The sequence below is a fragment of the Ricinus communis genome, chromosome 9 (genome assembly GCF_019578655.1).
Source record: "Ricinus communis isolate WT05 ecotype wild-type chromosome 9, ASM1957865v1, whole genome shotgun sequence".
Taxonomy (NCBI): domain Eukaryota; kingdom Viridiplantae; phylum Streptophyta; class Magnoliopsida; order Malpighiales; family Euphorbiaceae; genus Ricinus; species Ricinus communis.
The window spans coordinates 4,239,928-4,260,529 of record NC_063264.1 but is presented as its reverse complement, the minus strand read 5'-3'; the positions used below and the strand labels follow the sequence as shown (position 1 = coordinate 4,260,529).

At 33.7% G+C, this 20,602-nt stretch overlaps 2 protein-coding genes across 2 annotated transcripts; one reads left to right on the top strand and one right to left on the bottom strand.

Moving 5' to 3' along the window:
• Nucleotides 1-2,637: 2,637 nt before the first annotated feature.
• LOC8258354 (serine/threonine-protein phosphatase PP1 isozyme 3) lies at nt 2,638-5,969 on the bottom strand. The gene is made up of 4 exons (XM_002531487.4): nt 5,198-5,969; nt 3,831-4,390; nt 3,483-3,704; nt 2,638-2,964 (listed from the first exon to the last, which is right to left on the bottom strand). The coding sequence occupies exons 1-4, from the start codon at nt 5,370-5,372 to the stop codon at nt 2,947-2,949; spliced, it is 975 nt and encodes a 324-aa protein (XP_002531533.2). The 5' UTR covers nt 5,373-5,969; the 3' UTR covers nt 2,638-2,946.
• A 1,010-nt stretch (nt 5,970-6,979) lies between these two features.
• On the top strand, nt 6,980-10,157 carry LOC8258355 (activating signal cointegrator 1). The gene is given in 7 exon segments (XM_025159515.2): nt 6,980-7,506; nt 8,487-8,630; nt 9,109-9,136; nt 9,138-9,174; nt 9,276-9,326; nt 9,446-9,505; nt 9,623-10,157. Coding segments are annotated over 7 exon segments (750 nt in total). The 5' UTR covers nt 6,980-7,382; the 3' UTR covers nt 9,929-10,157.
• The last annotated feature ends 10,445 nt before the right edge of the window (nt 10,158-20,602 follow it).

The following is a 20,602-nucleotide window of genomic DNA, read 5'->3' as shown; positions in this document are numbered from 1 at the left end:
AAGTTATTAGTCGATAAAGAAAATACAAAAAAATAACTTTCCGTTTTCAAACAATTTTTTGGTGGAATAGCCTTACAAGAACTCTACCCAAAACCAATAAAAGAAGCTTTCAGTAAAGGCCAATCTAACTTAGTTTTTATAGGCTGCATTTTGGAATTTTGTTTAAAGTAGCTACTTTGGTGTGCAAATGTATGCGTCTGTTTATGTTTAATTTTGATTAGTTTCACGGTTTCCTTATATTTGTAATTTTAAAATTTTTGTGTTTGTATATATATATATATATATATATTATTTTTCTATTTCTATTTAATATAACTTTCTTATATTTATTATTCTTATGTCTTATAATGTATATTATACATTTTACCTATAGACTGAAAGTTTGATTTTTTATTAACGTGCACCAAAATACAAGAGTATATTTTCTACTTCATTTTTAGTGTTATAGCCGAACACCAGAGATTTTGTTTGGAAAATATTTCTATCAACAACTTATTTTCTGTTAAACAAATGGAACCTTATTTAAAACTTATCTGAAAGGCATAAAATTGGATATTGGTTCATTTATGAAATTGAAATTATGCATCTTTAATATACATAAATATAATAGACATAATTATAAAAAGTACAAAAGAGAATAATTTGTTAAAATTCTCTAATTTTATTGATAGAGACTCAAGATTAAAATATAAAATATACTACACCCTATTGACTTTTTTTATTTATTTTTTAATGAGCTGTATTATTTGAAATTTATTTACAAATTTTCTGCTAATACTTTCATATCAAAATCCCACGCTAATGATAAAGACTAAATACACTTACTCAAATTAATATAAAAAGTTAAACATAAATAATTAAATAATTTAACTCAAAGAAAAAGTAAAATATCGATAACTAAACATATTATTATTAAGGGATAACAGCTTACAGGATATTAAAATAAAAAAATATAGATGTAGGAGATATAAAGAAAAGAATAGAAAAGGAAAAAGGGGGAAAATGAAAAAGAAAGAAATGTTTGTTATATTAATTCTAGATAATGTTAACTGTCGAAAGATTTTAACGATTATGGAAATAGTTTAGACATGAAAATTCTCAGGAAAACTTTCAGATTGTGAAAATGACAAATGCAAAGTTATAATATGAAATTGACAAATACAAAAATAATTAATTGGACTGGATATGGCGTATGGGACCAAACAAGTCAACGTCTTCTTGCCTTGTCGTCAGGTGGAAAACGCGTGACATGGATGATGATGATGCATAGCCATTGCTACGAGTTTGGAGTTTTGTCTGTTAACTTCTTCGAAAGTTGTCCGGCGATGAGACTTGCCCCAGTCTACAGTTTGTCATGGTACTTGCACTTATTTGCTTGGAATTAGTGTGTTCATTTCAAGCTTGGGAATATCCTTTTTTCTACAGGAAGTTACTTCTTATTTTACAAATGCAACAAAAGAAATATTATATTTTTTTTTTTAAAAAAAAAAGAGAAAGAAGAGGAATTCCAAGTTTAATGTTGTCAAAATAGGCTCACTCCTGGAATATATATAGATACCAAGCAATTCTTTTTACTGTAGAATAAATTCGATTCATTTTCTTTCTTGGAAAACATTTTTAACTTTCAAAAAAACAGGATATGATGATAAATTTATATTATATTATTTCTTTTTCTTTGCATCTATATGGATTTCACTTAACACGAGACTAAATCTGAAAAATGCCAATTGTTGTATATACTTAGCATTTTAAAAAGATTTTTTTTATTCCACATTATTAGCGTAAAAAGTTTTATAACCAAACACTTTTTATTAGGCTTATAAAGAGCCCGTTGAAAATGTTGAGCATCTGCACATAAAAATTAAACTAAAAGTCCATCAATGGAATTTTCTCCAAGGTGCGAAGTGGGCTTTATTTGTTTACCGATACTATTGTGCTGGGACCTCACAGCAAGAAACAGAGATAAAAGAAGAATTCTTTTCCTTTGAATTGCCACGAGTTTCTGTTCCCTCTTTACCTACTTCTGCTTACTCTTACATTTTATTTGTTGTTCATACCAATTACTAGTGTGTAACAGAGTAACGCGTATCAGCACTGTTACATAGCTCCATTTATGCTGTTCAATTTATTCACAATGTTATTTTTGCTTAATTGTTTGCCGTTGTACATAAGATATTATTTGTTACTGAACTTCTCATTGATGTCTTGAAGGTTTCACTGTTTTTTCTTCTCTAATTTTCTTTTTATGTTTAATTGAATTTTTAATCTGATTTAATAAAAGTACGAACAGTGTCGAAGTCAATGAATTAGAAGTTTGGAAAAGCTCTCTTGTTACAAAGGATGTTGCCCTTTACCACATGTTTAGTTACAAATTCCTATACAGAACAAACTGCTGAAAAGAAAATAAATTCATACATCATTTTATGCATATGGATTAATACTGCTTGATGATCTAATATGGGTTCCTACTATTTATAAGGAAGATCTGACTTAGTTATCAGAGTGGTATTACCAGAATCCGGCACCATTGTTGATTTTCATTTTTCTTGTAGGGACCCAACTTGGATGTCAAGCATTATCAATGACGATGAGCCGACAATGCATAGAGGAAATGGCAGAAGAAGAAAGAAGAGGAAATGAGAGAATCCAATCATATCATCTCTACAAATTATATTTGTGATTATTGTTTATGATAACATAGTGGCAACTACGTACACTGACACTGAGCAAAACAAAGAGATTACACCCTCCTAAAATTAACATGGAGGTGGAAATTCTCCATTTATCATCTTGACCTAAACACAAGTTTAATCTACATTCTTCACTCATCGAGATCAACTATGGAACCCAGATTCTAGATGGCTATCCAGACTGGCAATATTCAGCCCCTCCCTGTCAAGGGCAGCTAGCTCCTAATTAGGTTATCTCTCCAGAGGATCAGATTCCTTATACTTTTAAAAGAGACTGCAAAAAGGAAAACGGGAGAATAACCATTAGATGGAATGCATTGATATGCAAGAAGAATTTCAATTATAGATATAAAAAGTAGGTGATCAAGAACATATCAAAAACTGATGTGAAAAAAGCAAGTTTAAAGTTCTTATAAACAAAAATCTAAGGACAATACATCATATGGAAAAAGTCTGAGACGAAAAGAAAACGGAAGGGAACTTGGCAAAGGAAAAGAAGAAAGGAAAATGACAATGAAAGGAATCTTCTAAAACGAGTCAAATTTTGCAACTAGGCCAATAATTTGTTATATATACTGCAGAATGGTGGTAAGGTGGGAAAGAACTAGATGCTGCATGTAAAGAGATAAACTATGAAAAGCTTAAAGAGAATGCAGTTAACATATAAGCTAAGCAAATCAATGCATCAAAAGTCCTGTAATTTACATGATACGTATAAGTGTGTAATCATGCACACGGAAGGATTTTTTAAAAATCTAGTACTATTTGGTAAATGACGAATGAGACGCGCACCTTGATTTTTGTTGAATTGGTGCTAGGCTTAGCAGTAGCCATGCTCCCAAAACTAAACTTTGGCTTCTTATCAACAGGTTTCAGAATTTGGAAGGAACATAGCAAATTCTCATCCACACTCATCATGGCGCCAGCATTATCAAACTCTCCACAATAATTCGGAGCTGAAAATATGGTTACAAGTTGTCTGTTTGCGAAAAACTCATATCCATCTTCCACAACCTGCAAACAAGAACAATATATAATGAAAACACGTTACAAGCCGTACAGACATGATATTTTGCATTTTGACTCGTCCTTTGGTTTCTAACATAGTAAATATTCAAAACTAAAAAGGAAATTTGAAACCTGATGGGCTCGACAAATTAAATCAAGATCATGCTTCTGCAGAAATTCAACGACCCTATCAGCACCAAAAGTGTATGAAACACCCCTTTCATTTATGCCCCAACCTTGAATGTCTTTACTAGGATCAGACCATAGAAGATCACATAATAAACCAGACTCAGGAACAACAGCAGGTCGCTGTAAACTCCTAATCTGATCCAAATTTCGAAGATCAGGAGAAAGTCCACCATGCATGCACAGAATCTTTTCATCAATAAGGGCTGCCACGGGCAAGCAATTGAAACAATCTGTAAAAAATTTCCATATTCTGACATTGAATCTTCGTTTGCACTCATCATAAAATCCATATATACGGTTTACAGAAGCACATTCATGGTTTCCTCTCAGTAAGAAAAAGTTCTCGGGATATTTTATTTTATATGCAAGAAGAAGGCATATAGTTTCCAGACTTTGCTTTCCTCGATCTACATAATCCCCTAAGAATAAATAGTTGGCTCGAGGAGGTAAGCCTCCATACTCGAATAACTTCAGAAGATCAGGATATTGTCCGTGTATATCTCCTGGTGATTTAAAGGAAGTAACATGTAAGTCATATTTCATAATAATGTTCTCCATGATAAAGAAGTGAAAGTAAACACAATTTCAAAGTTTCTTTTTCTTATTCTTTCAAATTCAACAAAAGAGGCTTGCAGCATGTCGATGACTAATGCAAAATAGTGCAAAGAATGTTTCATGCCTTTATATTATGGAGAAGAATGATGCTTATGGAAGAAATATTCAAATTGTTATTAGACAAGAATGCCTAAGATTCATTAAAGCGAATTGCCTGGACTGTAATTCCTATTTCAGCAAAACAAAAACAGAGTTGGAAAGCAAAGAAAAGAAAGGCGTTGGTATGGCTATATATTTATCATCAATTCCCTTGTGTGATAACTACAAATAATCTATATACTGCTCCGAAACATTTTCATATTTGAAAAAAGAATTGCAATTAGTCATTGATCATCAAGTGAGCATGAATTGTCTATATATCGAGAAAGGAAGCAAAAAAAAGTACTCATGAAGTGAAGCCAATAATATTATCAATTTCTGCAAGAAAAAAAAAATAAAGATCACGACCCACTTCAAATTAGAGCTTGATTCACGCTCATCATCATCATCGAATTTACAACAAAATTAAAGCGGACCAGTTTTTCAATATTTAATCTAAGCTGATGACACTGCCAAGCTTTTATTACCAAGCACTAAGTGAGTACATATTTATAACATAACTGACTAACAACCCACTTCATAGAAAAATCTATTTCCGCATACTAATAATTAAATGCAACTTTGGAATTAATATATAGGGTCTGTAGGAAAAATACCACAGATTTTGATAGGAGCTTCAAGCTCCAAGAGATTTGGCTGTTTCAAGAAAATCTCCCTGGAAGTGAAACAGAGCTGCCTAATTTCGTTCTCAGAAAGCTGGACCTGCTTCCCTGGCTTGCCTCTAACTTCAAGCAACCTATAAATCACACCATCAAGAACTGCACGCTGCATATCTCCAAGTATCTTTCTTTTTCTTTTTCTTTTTTTCTTACTGTCAACTCTGAAAACTAGACAACTACACCACAAGGCAAAGAAGATAATTTAAAGCAAAGAAGAAGAAGAAGAATAAAGTGCCACACCACTATCACTAGCATAAACACCACTACCACTATTGCAACTCCTTAGACCCTGTTGAGTTGTTATAAATAACCACATGCTGTTTTTAAAACAAGAAAAAAGAAGATATAAAGGGAATAGGAAATCTGAGTCTTGATTTCTTTATGGTGGAGCAAAGAATGAATCAATGGTGTATGTGCGTCCGGTGATTGATGAGTTTGAAAAGAGGCCCAAACGAATATATTCTGTGTATTGAGAAATTGAAAGGCAAGAAAGGTGCTAGTTTGAGAATTTAAACAAAGAAAGACAAATAGCTAAAGTAAGTAGGTAGGTGACAATGGACCCAAGAAAGAGAAGCTCCTGGTTTAGAAATTATAAAGAAAGAAGACCAAGAACCCAAGAAGCTTGCTTTAATTGTTTTGTTTGTCATATATTTTTAGAGCTGTGTTTGAAAGTTGTGCGCGGGCAAGCAGCCCACCAATTGTCAATTGATGCATGTAAGCACTAACTCTTATGTCTTCAACTTCAACTAAAGTTTCTTTAAATAAAGAAAGAGTTTAATTGATGGGTGTGCCATTGAAGCAATTCAAGTCAAGTTGTGGTGTACCATAACTAAAACTTCTCGCAGACAAAATGTTGTCTTTTCAAATCCCAATTTATCTCCCAAGTCCCAACCATATGAACTTTGATGGGACAGTCATTTTTGAAGGCTTTTTAGCAATATAATACCTAATTTAGAGGCTTTAGAACTGTTGAAATATGCACTGAAAGAGTCCAACACGAGTAATACTGGAGTTGGATTTAGAAAAGATACCTGCGCAAGCCTCAGGTCCATTTTGAATAACATAACTTTACAATAAGAAAGATAATTGTTTGATTTATCTGGTTATTTAATTGATTTACTTGGGCTTGACTTCAGTTCCATAGATTTTTTTTTTTAAAAGAGTTATTTCTTTAGCTAAATTAAGTTTACGTGATTTCTGTAAAGCTATCTCTAAATTTTTTGCGCAAAAAACTTTATTATTTTCTTTCATTTTTTATTTTAATTTGATTTTAATCTAGATTTATTGTATACACAATAGTTAATAGAAGAAAAATATCAGTATATAAATATTTTAAATAATTAACCCATATTTTTATTATTTAAAATTAATAAATATAAATTAATTATTTATTAATTTAGTATGCAAATGTGATAAATATTAAATTAATTTTACTAATTACCTTTTCATAAAAAATAGAAAAATAGACCAACCTGATCGCGATAAAATCGCCAACTAACATTTCCCTCCTTTACCAACTTCCATCAAGAGATTGAATTCCAAAAAATCAAGGCTGGTGAGGCTACTGGACAGCCATTAAAAACAAAGTCATCATAACTAATATTGGGTACTTAATAGGCAAAGAAGATCTCTAGAGAGGGAATGCAGAGAGGTTCTTTTTTTTAGATTAAATCATTTTAATCTAAATTTTTCTTGAATTCATTATCTCATAATGATTGAATTTAAAGCTTCTAAGTCTAATTGAGAAGTCCTTTAAACAAAAAAAAAAAGCCTAATTGAGAAGTTACTTTTCTTGATGTGTTTATTGCACCATCTCTAAGTTCTTATTCTGGCCGGCACGATTCATTTAAACATTTTAAAGAAATTTGCAGCCAATATTTTGTATATAATGAAAGACCTAAGCTCGAGATGTCTCGCTCTCTGCCCTTCAAATAAAGTAAAAAGACCAATTAGGTTTCTATGTAATTTGATTGGATTATTTATCAGCAAGCTTCTATAGAACTGTTGCAATAATGTCAGCTATATTCTAAGCTACTTATACATGCCTACAAAAAAATAAAAAAAACAACAACAAACAGAGTGCAACTGGTGATAACTACAAACCCTCATTTGCAAAAGCAAGATGGGAAGTAAAAATACTAAACACTGTACAAACTCCTGTCTCACATTACATCAGCCATGGGCTTCATTGCTTGTTCATGGCATCAAGCGTGTTGAAGGGAGGTCCTGGCCTGCCCCTATAAGAGGTATATATCTATAAAAGATGGAAACTTTACTTATTAGATTCTTTTTTACAATAGGCGCTTTGTTGCGTGCAGTTGGGTTTGTTCTTTCCAGATTATTCAGTTAGATTTGGATTGCTGTTGTAGAAGGGGCAATGATCTTGATTATCAGAAGCGCAATTAATAGCCTGGGGAAAAATGCTTTTTCTATTTATTTATCTATAAATATATTTTTCAATAAGTTAGTGGAATTTGGCAATTTATGTCTTATGACAATTTGGAACCATGAAGAACAAGAAAGAAAAATTAATGGCTTAAAAATTGCAATTTTAAGTAGCTTTCTTGTAAACCCTAATCCATAAAAGAGATTTGAAGATTCTAATCCATGTAAATTTGGACAAATCTTCCCAACCACTTGATTTAACCTCAAATTCCATATAATTAATAGTTTAAGATTGCTCTTTGTCGAAAGTATACGTAGTTCAATGTTTAGGCACAGAACAAAACAGAACTATATTACTTCTTGTAGTGGATTGAGGATAAGATGGAACTAATTGCCAATGAAGAGCCACAAAATTATTCATTGTTAATAGTGTACCGAATTGCACTTAACAAAATTGCAGAAGACCTCTGCATTAAGTATTAAATTGGAGTGAATGCTTTCTTGGCTTATATTGTAATGGACCAAAGGGAAAAACATCTTACTGCAACCTTCTTTGCTTTGCAAATTCATTTTGCCATATAGCTGCTCAAAGTCATAGTTGCTCTAGGTTAAATGTTTTGAGTTTTTAACATAATTGAAATTTGAGCAAGAAGCGAATTTTAAATTAAAAGGGATATTCATTTTCTTTCTTGTTGAACTTCAATGCGGGTGTGAATTTACAGAGAAATAATGTCTGTCTATCTCTCTCTCTATCTCTTTTGTACATATCCCAACCTGATCTATTTGTTTGCATGGACTGAGAAATGAGAATACTTCTTACTATGTAAATATTTTGTTGAAGGCCGACTTTGGATTCATGCTGCTGGTAAGGTCCCAGATCCAACCACAATTAAAGCAATGGAGGATTTCTACAGGGAAATATATGCTGTTGATGGGATAGTGGACCTCAAGTTTCCAGAATATTATCCTGTTTCAAGACTTGTAGGTGCTGCTTATATTCTGTGGTATCTGGTATTGTTTCCATTCTGTTCCACATTTCTTAAGAGTTTAGTGTCTGGGATATTGCTACTAGAACTCAAAGGAGCAGGTTCGTAAAGATTTTTTCAGTCCATATAATTCCTCTAATATATAAATGTAACATATGCCGAGAAAAAGGAGGAAAATGAAAGGCAACAAAGGAGGTAGATAGTTGGCATCCTTAAATAGTCCTTTTGTTTGTTATTTACGAATCGGAGCGACAAAGTGTTGAATCTCAGTGGATAGTGATCCTTAAATAGTGCTTAGTGAACTTATCCACTGACTGATTGCGCACACAGTTATTTGTTCTGTTCATTCTATTATTTCAAGTTTGATGTTGTAAATAAATAATTAATGAGAGTTGATGTGTATTTCCGCTAATTATATTAGTTATTACTATTTTTATCATCATCATTGATATGATTACTATGATATTCACATTGCAGGTTGTGTTGAAGTTGTTGGGTGTATAAAACGTAGAGCTGGTATGCTGGGGGGACTTGCCTGAAGGGGTGGGGATCCTACTATACACTGTAGCAGTCTGTTATATTTATGCAATGTGCTTGCTCTTGGTTTAGCACCGGTGCTGCATAACCTAGACCCTCTCTTGCAGGTGAAACTGGAAGGGAAAACAGATTTTTGCTGGCTTTGTGAAGAACCAAACGTATAATTCTCATTGAGCCAACAATATATATATTTATAGACTGCAGATTTAATGTTTAAGAATGCTAAATTTTGTGTCTGCCCACTGAATATGTTAATGGAAGTTTCTATTCAATGCAGAAATTGATCGTACCATTAGAGATGCGAGGACACCAGCGTATCTTTAACTTGGACAACCAAGTAGAAATATAAAACCAAATGCCTTTCAGATTTTTACTTTTTAATCATTTTTTCAATATAAACTGGAATTGTTGCTACTCACCTTTTCTTTGATGGTTCACTTTGTAATTGTTGCAGTTATATGAGGCTGCAGTTAGAGGTCTTTGTCCAGTTGATGCATCATTACCAATTAAGTTTCCACTTCCAGATCCACAAGACCTGTTCTCTCTGAAGCCAGGGTCGCTTGGTTCTAATTGCGAAACCTACAAAGTATCCGAACTTGATGAACCTCGGAGTGTCTCTGCTGCCATAGCTGGTGGTCAGGCAGCTGCTGCACAGTTCTCAAAGAAGAGGAATTGCGAATACTCAGCAATCCAAGGAGAAGCTGTGCCTGTTTCTGCTAGAACTAGGAAGAAACTTGAGGAATCTTGGATATACTGTTGAAGACCAAAAGAAAAACACAGAGAACAAAATCCAACGGGTTACAAACAAGCAGTCAAAGACCACTAGTCAAGGCCTCAGCTTCTGTCATCACAGGCCAGAAAGCTGAAGTCAGGAGCAACCTTTCTTCCCTATGGAAGAAATGTCACTTCTACCAACCACAAAATAGGAATGGAACGTTGACATAGAGCTCAGAGTCTAGTAGCATAGCAATAAGACCGTTTGAACTCAATATGTATAAATCAAGATCATGCTTCAAATTGTAATCTCAAAATTTGCATTAACATTCATCACAAATTAATACACTTCAATATTTCAATATGGTATCAGAGCAGGAGTGATCCTGTCATCTCTTACCCAAAAACAATCAAGAATCCAACTAAGCAAATTTCTCATCATGTCTCAAAACAATCTTACCAAGCTCACCAACAAAACTTTAACAAGCAGTCAAAATTATTTCTAATGGTCAAGGGCAGTATACATCGGCCTCAGTGGAAGAAAGAAAATAGGGTTTATCACAGGGATTCAAAAGAGGCCACAACCAATCAACCCAGATCAACCAACAAAGGAAGAGAATGAGGCAATCGAAGATTGGTAGACGACTGATCACATGGTCATGTCGCTTCTGACCAACACAATCGAGCCTTAGATTGCCAGGCTATGTCTGCTACTGGCATCATCACAGGCAATATGGGAGTGACTAAAACAGTTATACGGGCAAGAATAAAACTATGCGCACATATTCCAGTTGAAACAGGAATTAGCACAAATAAAATAGGGAACTCGGTCCAGCGTGAGTTACGCGACCGAGATATTAACTTGGTGGGAGGAGCTACAAAGCTACCTCCCACCCACTACTGATCCAGAGGAAATAAGGCAGAGAGCGGAGCAGGACCTGGTGTTTACTTACCTGGGCGGGCTCGAGTCGAGCTACGAGGCGGTTAGATCACAGATTTTACTATCCAGCAAACTCCCCAGACTTGACGCGGTCATCGCTCTTGTGCAACAAGAGAAAACCAGGCGTGCCACTATGGGAACCATGACAAACCAGAACAACACAGAGAATAGAGCCTTCGTCTCTCACTCGCGAGAGTCGGCTCGGGTGCGAGGGACGCCCAATAACGTCACGAGATGTGACCACTGCAAGAAGCAGGGTCACTCTCATGAGCGGTGTTGGCATCTCCACCCGCACCTTCGCCCGACACTAATCGAGCAGAGCGCGGAAGAACTGGAGAAAGAAGAGACAGGGACGAGCGAAGAAGATAAGAGAAATTTGGCGGCGTGGGTATGTTGAACGCATCTAACCCTAAGGGTTATGATGCGTTCAGCGGGTCGGACGTGGAGAGCGGGTCCGTATCAGCCCGACCCGACTCCGCTCAACCCGACTCTGCTGCTTATGTCGCCCAACCCAATTGTACATGGGCCAATTCAGGCCCAAGGTTCAACCCACCAGCCACAGCCCAGCCAACCAACAATTCATGGGCCAGTCCAGCCTCCGAGCCCAGCCCATCAAATCGACCCGAGTCCGGCCCATCAGAAAACTACCAAATTTCTTAAATTCTCTCCCAACTTCAGTCCATTCTCCAACAGTCCCGTGGGGCAGGTTTAGTATCTCAAAATTATAAATCTACAAAATGGATTATTGATTCTGGTGCAACTGACTACATGACTTGGTACTCGACACAATTGCACAATTTTGTTCCTATAGATTCCCAACATGTGATAGTTGCAAACGAAAGTCGAGTAGAAATCTCTGGTTTTGGCTCATCAAATTTGTTCCCTAATACTAATTCTATTCAGGATATTCTTTTATTACCTAACTTTACATCAAATTTGTTATCTGTTGGAAAAATAACCGTACTTTAAATTGTAATGTAATTTTCTCACCATCTTCTGTAATCTTTTAGGATCGCACCATCGGGAAGACGATTGGTGAAGGATACCTTCACAATGGATTATACTATCTCACCAATCCTACCAATCAGTGCCTTACCTTCACTAAACCTCTCAATCACAGCATTCTTCTACATAGGCGGTTTGGGCATCCGGTTGATACAGTCTTAAATCAGTTATTTTGTCTTAAAATAGATTCTGGTTGTTGTGACACTTGTCAATTTTCAAAACATACTATATTACCTTTTTCTGTGTCCTCTACCATCTCAACAAAAATGTTTGATCTAATTCATTCTGATGTTTGGGGACCTGCTCCCTGTACCTCTTACAATCATTTTCATTACTTTGTCACATTCATTGATGATTTCTCTCGCATCACTTGGGTCTATTTGTTAAAAGGCAAGAATGAAGTCTTTGATGTTTTCAAAAAAATTTCAACTTTATTCAAACTCAGTATAATGCTAACATCAAAATCTTTAGATCCGATAATGGCACTAAATACATCAATAAAAATTTTTTAGACTTCTTTTCCACTAAAGGCATCTTGCATCAAACTACCTGCACTTACACTCCCGAGCAAAATGGAGTTTGTGAAAGAAAAAACCGCCATCTTTTTAGCGTCACCAGATCCTTACTTTTTCAAAATAATGTTCCTCACACCTTCTGGTATGATGCTCTCCTAACTGCTGCCTATCTCATTAACCGCCTCCCTAGTCCAAAACTTAAAAATCTTAGTCCTCTTAAAATTCTCAAGGGCAGGAAAATTGAACTAGGACACATTAGAGTTTTTGGATGCACAGCCTTTGTTCATGTTAAACGCTCTTATAAACTGAAACCCAGCTCTATCAAAACAGTATTCTTAGGGTCTTCTTCAACAAAGAAGGGCTATAAGTGCTATGACCCGTGCACTCACAAAACCTACATCTCTAGGGATGTGCTTTTTTTATAAAGGCACACCTTATTTCACTAATCCTCATCCCTCTCATGGGCCTTCCTTGTTATTTCCGGATAATAACTCTTTATTTTTTGACAGTTCAGTTCTCCCACCTCCGTCCAACGAGGAGACAGCTTTCACCACAAATCCCGAGGCCAACCTTTCCGGGGGAGCCAATATCATTCTCCGGGGCACTTCTTCAGGGGGAGATGGATCACCAGTTGAAGAAGTCGCCCCACGCAGATCATCTAGACCTACCAGACCACCAGTCAGACTAAGGGACTATGTGTCCCACAAGGTGACGTATCCTATTCAAAACTTTATTAGCTACTATAGCATATCCAGTTGATATAGGACCTACCTAGATAAACTCACCTCCCATACTGAGTCATCCTCCTTCTATGAGGCTAACACCGATCCTAAATGGTGTCAGGCCATGAAGGAGGAGCTTCAGGCACTTGAAAAAAATGACACCTGGAAATTAGTCCCTCTACCACAAGGTAAAAAACCTGTTGGGTGCAATGGGTATATAAAATTAAGTATAAACATGATGGAACAGTTGAGCGATACAAGGCTAGATTGGTAGCAAATGGGTTCACCCAAACATATGGGGTAGACTATGAGGAAACCTTTGCGCCTGTAGCAAAAATGAGCACGGTTCGCATTTTATTGTCTGTTGCTACCAACTCAGGATGGAGCCTATATCAAATGGATGTAAAAAATGCGTTCCTCCAAGGGACTCTCGAAGAAGAGGTATACATGACTCTACCTCCAGGTTATGAGACTACCACCAACCAATCCATGGTATGTAAACTAGAAAATGCCATCTACGGATTGAAACAATCTCCAAGAGCATGGTATGCCAAGCTAAACCTTTTTCTTTTAAAACTCAATTTCGTTAAGTGTGCATCTGATTCTTCTATGTTTGTCAAACATACTCATTCTTGCACTATCATTGTTCTCATTTATGTTGATGACATTATCATAACAGGTAACAACAATGAAAAAATTGAGGAAGTGAAACAAAAATTAAAAGAGGAATTTGACATCAAAGATCTCGGACAACTGTCCTACTTTCTTGGAATAGAAATAGCCGAATCCCATAAGGGTCTATTTCTGTCCCAAAGAAAGTACGTCCTTGATCTATTAAAAGAAACAGGAAAACTAGGAGTAAAACCAGTAGATTCACTAATGAAGACTAAAACTAAACTTAATCTTGAAGATGGCAATCCTTTAGACAATATAGGGCACTATCAACGACTAGTAGGGAAACTAATCTATCTCACCGTAACCAGACCTGACATCACCTATGCTGTAAGTATGGTAAGTCAGTTCATGCATGCACCTCGTACTAGTCATTTAGATGCCATCAATAGGATTCTTAGGTATCTCAAGGGAACTCCTGGTCAAGGGATTCGGATGAAAAATAACAATTCGTATGATATTATTGGTTTTTCTGATGCAGATTGGGCCGGAAGCTGTGACAGAAAATCAACCTCCGGCTTTTATACATTCGTGGGTGGCAATCTAGTAACTTGGAAAAGCAAGAAACAAACTGTAACTGCTAGATCCAGTGCTGAGACAGAATACAGATCAATGGCATCAACAACCAGCGAATTAATATGGATTAAGCAAGTCCTGCAGATTTGGGAATTAAGATCAAAGAACTAATAAAGATGTACTGTGACAATCAAGCAGCAAGACATATTGCTTCAAACCCCGTCTTCCACGAGCGCACCAAACACATCGAAGTAGATTGTCACTTTATAAGAGAAAAGGTTCAATCTGGAGAAATTGAAACTCCATTCGTCAGAAGTAATGAACAATTGGCAGATATCCTCACAAAAGCACTAAACAAATTTGATCTTAAGAACCTTCTCAGCAAGATGGGATCGATCAACCTATTCGAACCCACCTTGAGGGAGAGTGTTGAAGACCAAAAAAAAACACACAGGACAAAATACAACGGGTTACAAACAAGCAGTCAATGACCACTGGTCAAGGCCTCAACTTCTGTCATCACAGGCCAGAAAGCTAAAGTCAGGAGCAACCTTTCTTCCCTATGGAAGAAAGGTCACTTCTACCAACCACAGAATAGGAATGGAACGTTGACATAGAGCTCAGAGTCTAGTAGCATAGCAATAAGACCATTTGAACTCAATATGTATAAATCAAGATCATGCTTCAAATTGTAATCTCAGAATTTGCATTAACATTCATCACAAATTAATACACTTCAATATTTCAATATATACGTCAGCAAACTTTTGGCTTTTAACAATTGAGTCTTGGAGTAGTAAAGTAACTAGTGAACAAAATTTGACAAAATTCACAACAGGTATTGTAGATTATACTGGCATATTGTGCATTTAGATATTTTCTCTTCTGCCTTTTTCCCTTATTGGGCAATTGATACTATCTGTTACTTCAAATTGCTTCAAGTCTATGGCCAAAAAAGAAAGTAAAACAATCTCAGGTACCGTAAAGAAGGACACTTCTTGGTTTACTTGCGGCGATCATGATACTAAGCTACAAGGATGGTGGTGGTAGATATGGATTCATGGAATATGCCTGGAATATATGGATATAGTGCACTGATTAATGATGATTCGGCTTGTAAATAAACAATTTACTAGTTGGATATGCATACAATCTCACTTTTAGACTTTGCCCATAAAGTAATATCTTTTGGCTTTTGAGGTTGCTTTCCAAAAGCTATTGCTAATGGAATGTTAAGAATGCTTGAACCTCTGCATAGCAGGATTTGGCTTCAAACCTCATGGAACAAGGGACCAGGAGTTAGAATAGTTCGCTTGGTGTTGGCAGGTTTAGGATTATTTTATTTATCTTAATTGTGTAACTGTAGTTTGTGAGTAAATTTGTTGGCATCTCACTGTGCAATGGAGAAATTTCGTATTTGTTTGTGCATATCCAAGATGCAGTTTATTATTTACATAGCACAGATAGAAAATTGAGCCGAAATAAATGGTATTTTTTTCTTTTTAATCATATAAAACTGTAAGTGATATTATTAGTTCCAGAAAACTGTAAGTGATATCATATAAAATTGAGCTGAAGTTTATTCTGAATTGATCATATTTAAGATTATCGGAAAAGAGAATAGTTGGATACAACTTATTAGAGAAGATTGATAAAGATACTGAAATGAAGCACCATCTAATTCAGTTTAAGAAAAGAATAAGAAGGTAAAGAAATGAAGAGTTTAGATAGATGCAGGTGTCTATATCAATACCAGTGTCGTTATCATAGGTGGGAATTAGAGAAATGGCGTTGTTAGCCTTTTGAATTCAAACCAGAAAAAGGTCTTCGTTCACGTAATAAAATTCTAAATAGTCCAAAATTTGTGAATTTCTCAAGACAGAGAGGTACCATCTTTCAACCCAAAGGATAAGAAGAAAGACGATCCCCAATGACTAAAACATCAAATCTTGGGTCGTATAGCTCGAACTTTGTTTTTCTTCTACAAATTCTCTAGCTAAATAGAATTCAATTGATTGATAGACTTGTGTAGATAATAAACTATTAAAATTACCCGATCCAGGTTTTAATGCTGCGTAGAGACATAAAAGTCCAAAATGTCAGCTCGGTGGATCCATTAATGATCCCATCATCAACAATTCTTTTTGTTTGTTTTATTAGAACATCAAGGATAATTATCAAAGAGTTAAAGAAAAGAAAGTAAATAAAGAATGACACCTGTCTTGACATCATAGGCTTTATCCGATTATAAAAGCCCACCCAAAGGTTTCAAGTTTCTCACCCATCAGTAGCCCAAAACATGTCTGCCAAATACATGCTAGTGTTTCTCCTTGTGGTGATGCTACTCACCACTCACTCTCTTGCTCAACTACATAAGCCCCCAGGAGGGGGAAAACCACCAGTTCCCAAGCCTTTCTCAATGGAGGAATCCTCTATTGAACCAACCGGAAGGCACCACGGACACAAGCCGGGACACCCTCCTGTTATGGAGACTGCGGAGGATGCCCACCACAAGCCCCCAGGGAAGAAGAAACCACCCCACAAACCTCCCTCATCCAACTGAGTGCCCAACTCCTTAGCCCTTAACTATTTCGATCCGTGCATGTTAAATAATATATGCATCTCCTGAAAACCGCCCTTATTGCGAGTGACTCAATAAGCATGCATGGATATGGCTGTGACCTTACTGTAATAATATATAGCGAGAAGACAATAATCCCTTGTGGCTATTTGTGATGTTGATTTCCTTGTAGTAGTAGTAGTAGTAGTAGTATCTTCTATGTTAAAAAGATTGCAGACTCATTTTCCCTCCTCATACCTTAAATCTTCAGTTTTACTTGAAACTTTTTGTTAAGCAGATTGTGGTTAATGGAAATAATTGATGTAGTAACTCATTATATGAATAATAATAGTTTAATGATTAATTAAACATTTGTAATAAACTAAAAGTGGCTAGAATGATGGTATTACCATATAGAAAAATAACTATTTTAATTAATTTATACAAAACTATTTCTATAATCAGTTATTACATATTATCATACAAAATATATATATATATAACAATTGTTAGGATATACTCGAGTACATACACTAACTTCAATAAGTCCAATTAAATTTATGAGATTCATAATTATTACCTCGGTTAATAATATTACTTATGTTATGAAATGAATTAATACCCATGAGAAGTTTAATTTGTATCGTAGGAATTATGTACACCTATGATTATTCTTAGAAGCGGGAGCGAAGTGAGCCAAGGATTCTTAGGTGATGCTTTTCATTTGAATGGCGAAATCTTCTAATCAATTCAAACTTTTCTGAAATATTACTATTTTAGCTAATCTTTTAAAAATTGCTGATTTAGTTATGATTTAGTTAATTGAGTGCAATTTTGACCAATTGAGTTGTTTGTCAAAATTAAACAATGTAAACAGTGATATGCACGTCAATTTAAAAATGAAAAATCCAAATCAATGAATCTTATAATGTCACATTATTTATACAAGTTACTTAATTTTTATTTTTTATTTTTAAATGACATCTACGTTATTATTTATATTGTTTAATTTTGACTTGTAACTCAATTTAACTAAAATTATATTCAATTGGTCAAATAATAGCTAAATTGATAATTTAAAAAAAAAATTAGTAAACTGTATTTGATTATGCATATTATTGAGACGGAAAGAAAGATAGGTAAATGCTACTCTAATTTACCATGTCATTTATAAAAAAATCTGAACATTTTTTACACGGTATCTTTCTCTCTTATGAAATCATCTTAGTTTCCACCAATTGATATTATGATTATGGATAATTTTGTTGCAGATTTTAAGAAATATTGGTCTAATGTATTGAGGAGGTAGCATAGGTTTAATGGATTTAGTTTTTCAAAATTTCTACCACTCTGATCAATACTTGATAGCCTTGTTCATAATATTTTACTACGATAACAAACTTTTAAAAAAGTTTAGATTTTTTAAACTATTATTTTTATTTTAAATAGTATTATTTATATAGTAAAAAATATTTATATAAAATAATCAAATGTTTTATTTTAGTCTAATTAACTCTTTATATTTTATTTTTATAAACATAATAGTTTGATTTTTATTTATTTATAGAAAAATAGAATTAAAAATATTAATAAAAAAATATAAAAATTTCTACTATATTTTTAAAATTCTTCAAATGAAAGAACCAAACTATTTATTCTATATTTTTTTAAAAAAAATCTATTAGATAAAATGACAAAAATATAATATATATATTAGAGATGCTCTTAGTGACTAGATGATGCGACTGAAGTGGAAATCTCCTTTGTGAGAATAATTAACTCACGAATAGTATACTGCACATGCTTCTTATTTTAATCCGACTTGTGCATTTTTCCTGGTATCTACTACTAGACCAATATAATTAAGATTGGATGCCCAATTTTTCTTTTCTTTTGTCTTAAAGTGTAATATTTGGACTGTATCAATATTACAAGTCGGTAAATAATCCTTTCCTTTCGTTAATTGCACTCATTACCATAGTTTTAGCATATGGAGGACTTTCATTTGAGATTTCTATTCATAGTCATAGCTAAGACGGGTGAATTAGATATTTAAGTTGGCTTAAATATGTCATATATATAGAGGTACACTTAGTTTGCTATATAAATCATAAATATAATCATTTCACAAGAATATGTGTTATCAATTTTTTTTAACAATTAAGCTGAAATATTTATTTGCAAGTCCTTTTTTAAGCTTGCAGAGATTAAACTTAATTTGCAAGGCCATTCTTTGATGAAACTCACTCCAAAATCAAAGCAGAAATACCATATATTAAAATAGCTAATAGAAAGGAGGAGAGAACTATCCCTCCTTCAATCTTTCATGGAGATAAACGCCCTAGCCTATATGTGCTATTAGTTATTATTTGTTACATTTATATATTTAATTTTCATAGGTGATAGATAGTAATAAATAATCTAATTAATACAATATAATAAATAATAAATAATTATATATTTTTTGAATTCATTAAAAATTGATATTCCTCGTCTTCCTTCAACTGGGTTTTTCCTAATTTTAAAATCTGAACCTTAAAAATTTTCTTTTCTAATTTGAAAAAAACAAACTGGAATATTTGTATACTTTAGCATTACTGTCTAATTCCTATATTTTACTTAAAATGCTTATCATAGCTTGGGAAAAAGAATTTTTGAAAAAACAAAAAAAAAAAGGCAATTTGACAGTAGACATCAAGCACAGCCTTTGATCTTCGTGTAATAAAAGCAAAAAGATAATTCCCATGACATTAAATTAGCAATTAACTTAAATGCTCAGGATGACTTCTTCACCACAGAACAAAGAAAAAAAATGAAAAAGTTGAAGAAAAGAGTAATTCAAAGAACAAAATCAGTAGTAGTTACATGAAATCTTGGAAAGAATTCAAGTAATTGACATAATGGTAATGTATGTCGGTGCTACGAATTGTTGTGTAATCTTTCAGCATTAAAACTGGCCTAAAGGTACGCATTATACTCCAAAATTGTTAATATATTAACGCATATATGCTGTCCATTGTTTAGTCGGACTAAGGTCTTTTCCTTTTAGTTTTCCGTTCTTATGGACATTTTATTTTTCTTTTCTGATTGATATTCTCCTTTTCTAAGTTTGTTTATGGAATCATCATTAAATTATATATTTTATTATTTTCTTTAATTATTAAAATCTTTTTAATGTAATATAATGACTATTACATAATTGATTAATTATTCGTAATTTGAACACATAAAATTTATATAATTATGATTACATACAATATTTATATTTAATTTATTTTAATTTTTTATCAATAAAATTTAAACACCTTTAACTATCTGATTCCGATGACCAACGACCAGTAATATTTTTTAAAAATAATTATAATATTATTTTAAAATAATTTTATTTTAATATTTTATTTCTATAAATACTAAAATAAAAATTATAATTACATTACATTATATATACTTTTTGTTATAACGAGACATAGTAATAAAATGATGAATACATTACATTCAATTATTTATTTAATTTTATTAAGCTCTATTAAATATATCTATATATTTAGCTTATATTAATTATATTTTGGACAAAAAATTAAGAAAGTAAGATTCACTCTCCTGATAAATAAAAATAATTTCAAAAATTATAATAATTTTTAAAAAAATTTAATATAATTAATACAATAAATAGCTTTTATCCCCACAATTTCCGTCACACACACCCTCACCTCGACCACCCTCATCACTCTCACCACTAACACCACCATCATAGTCACCTCCTTCACCATCATTATTAGAAGAAATAAAA

Bases quoted from the DNA above. Each gene is read 5' to 3' on its own strand.
- LOC8258354 (XM_002531487.4), bottom strand. From the start codon at position 5,372: ATGCAGCGTGCAGTTCTTGATGGTGTGATTTATAGGTTGCTTGAAGTT. The intron at 4,391-5,197 runs GTATTTTTCCTA...TTAAATCACCAG, and splicing joins AGCTCCTATCAAAATCTGTG to GAGATATACACGGACAATAT. The intron at 3,705-3,830 runs GTTTCAAATTTC...TCTTGTTTGCAG, and splicing joins TAATTTGTCGAGCCCATCAG to GTTGTGGAAGATGGATATGA.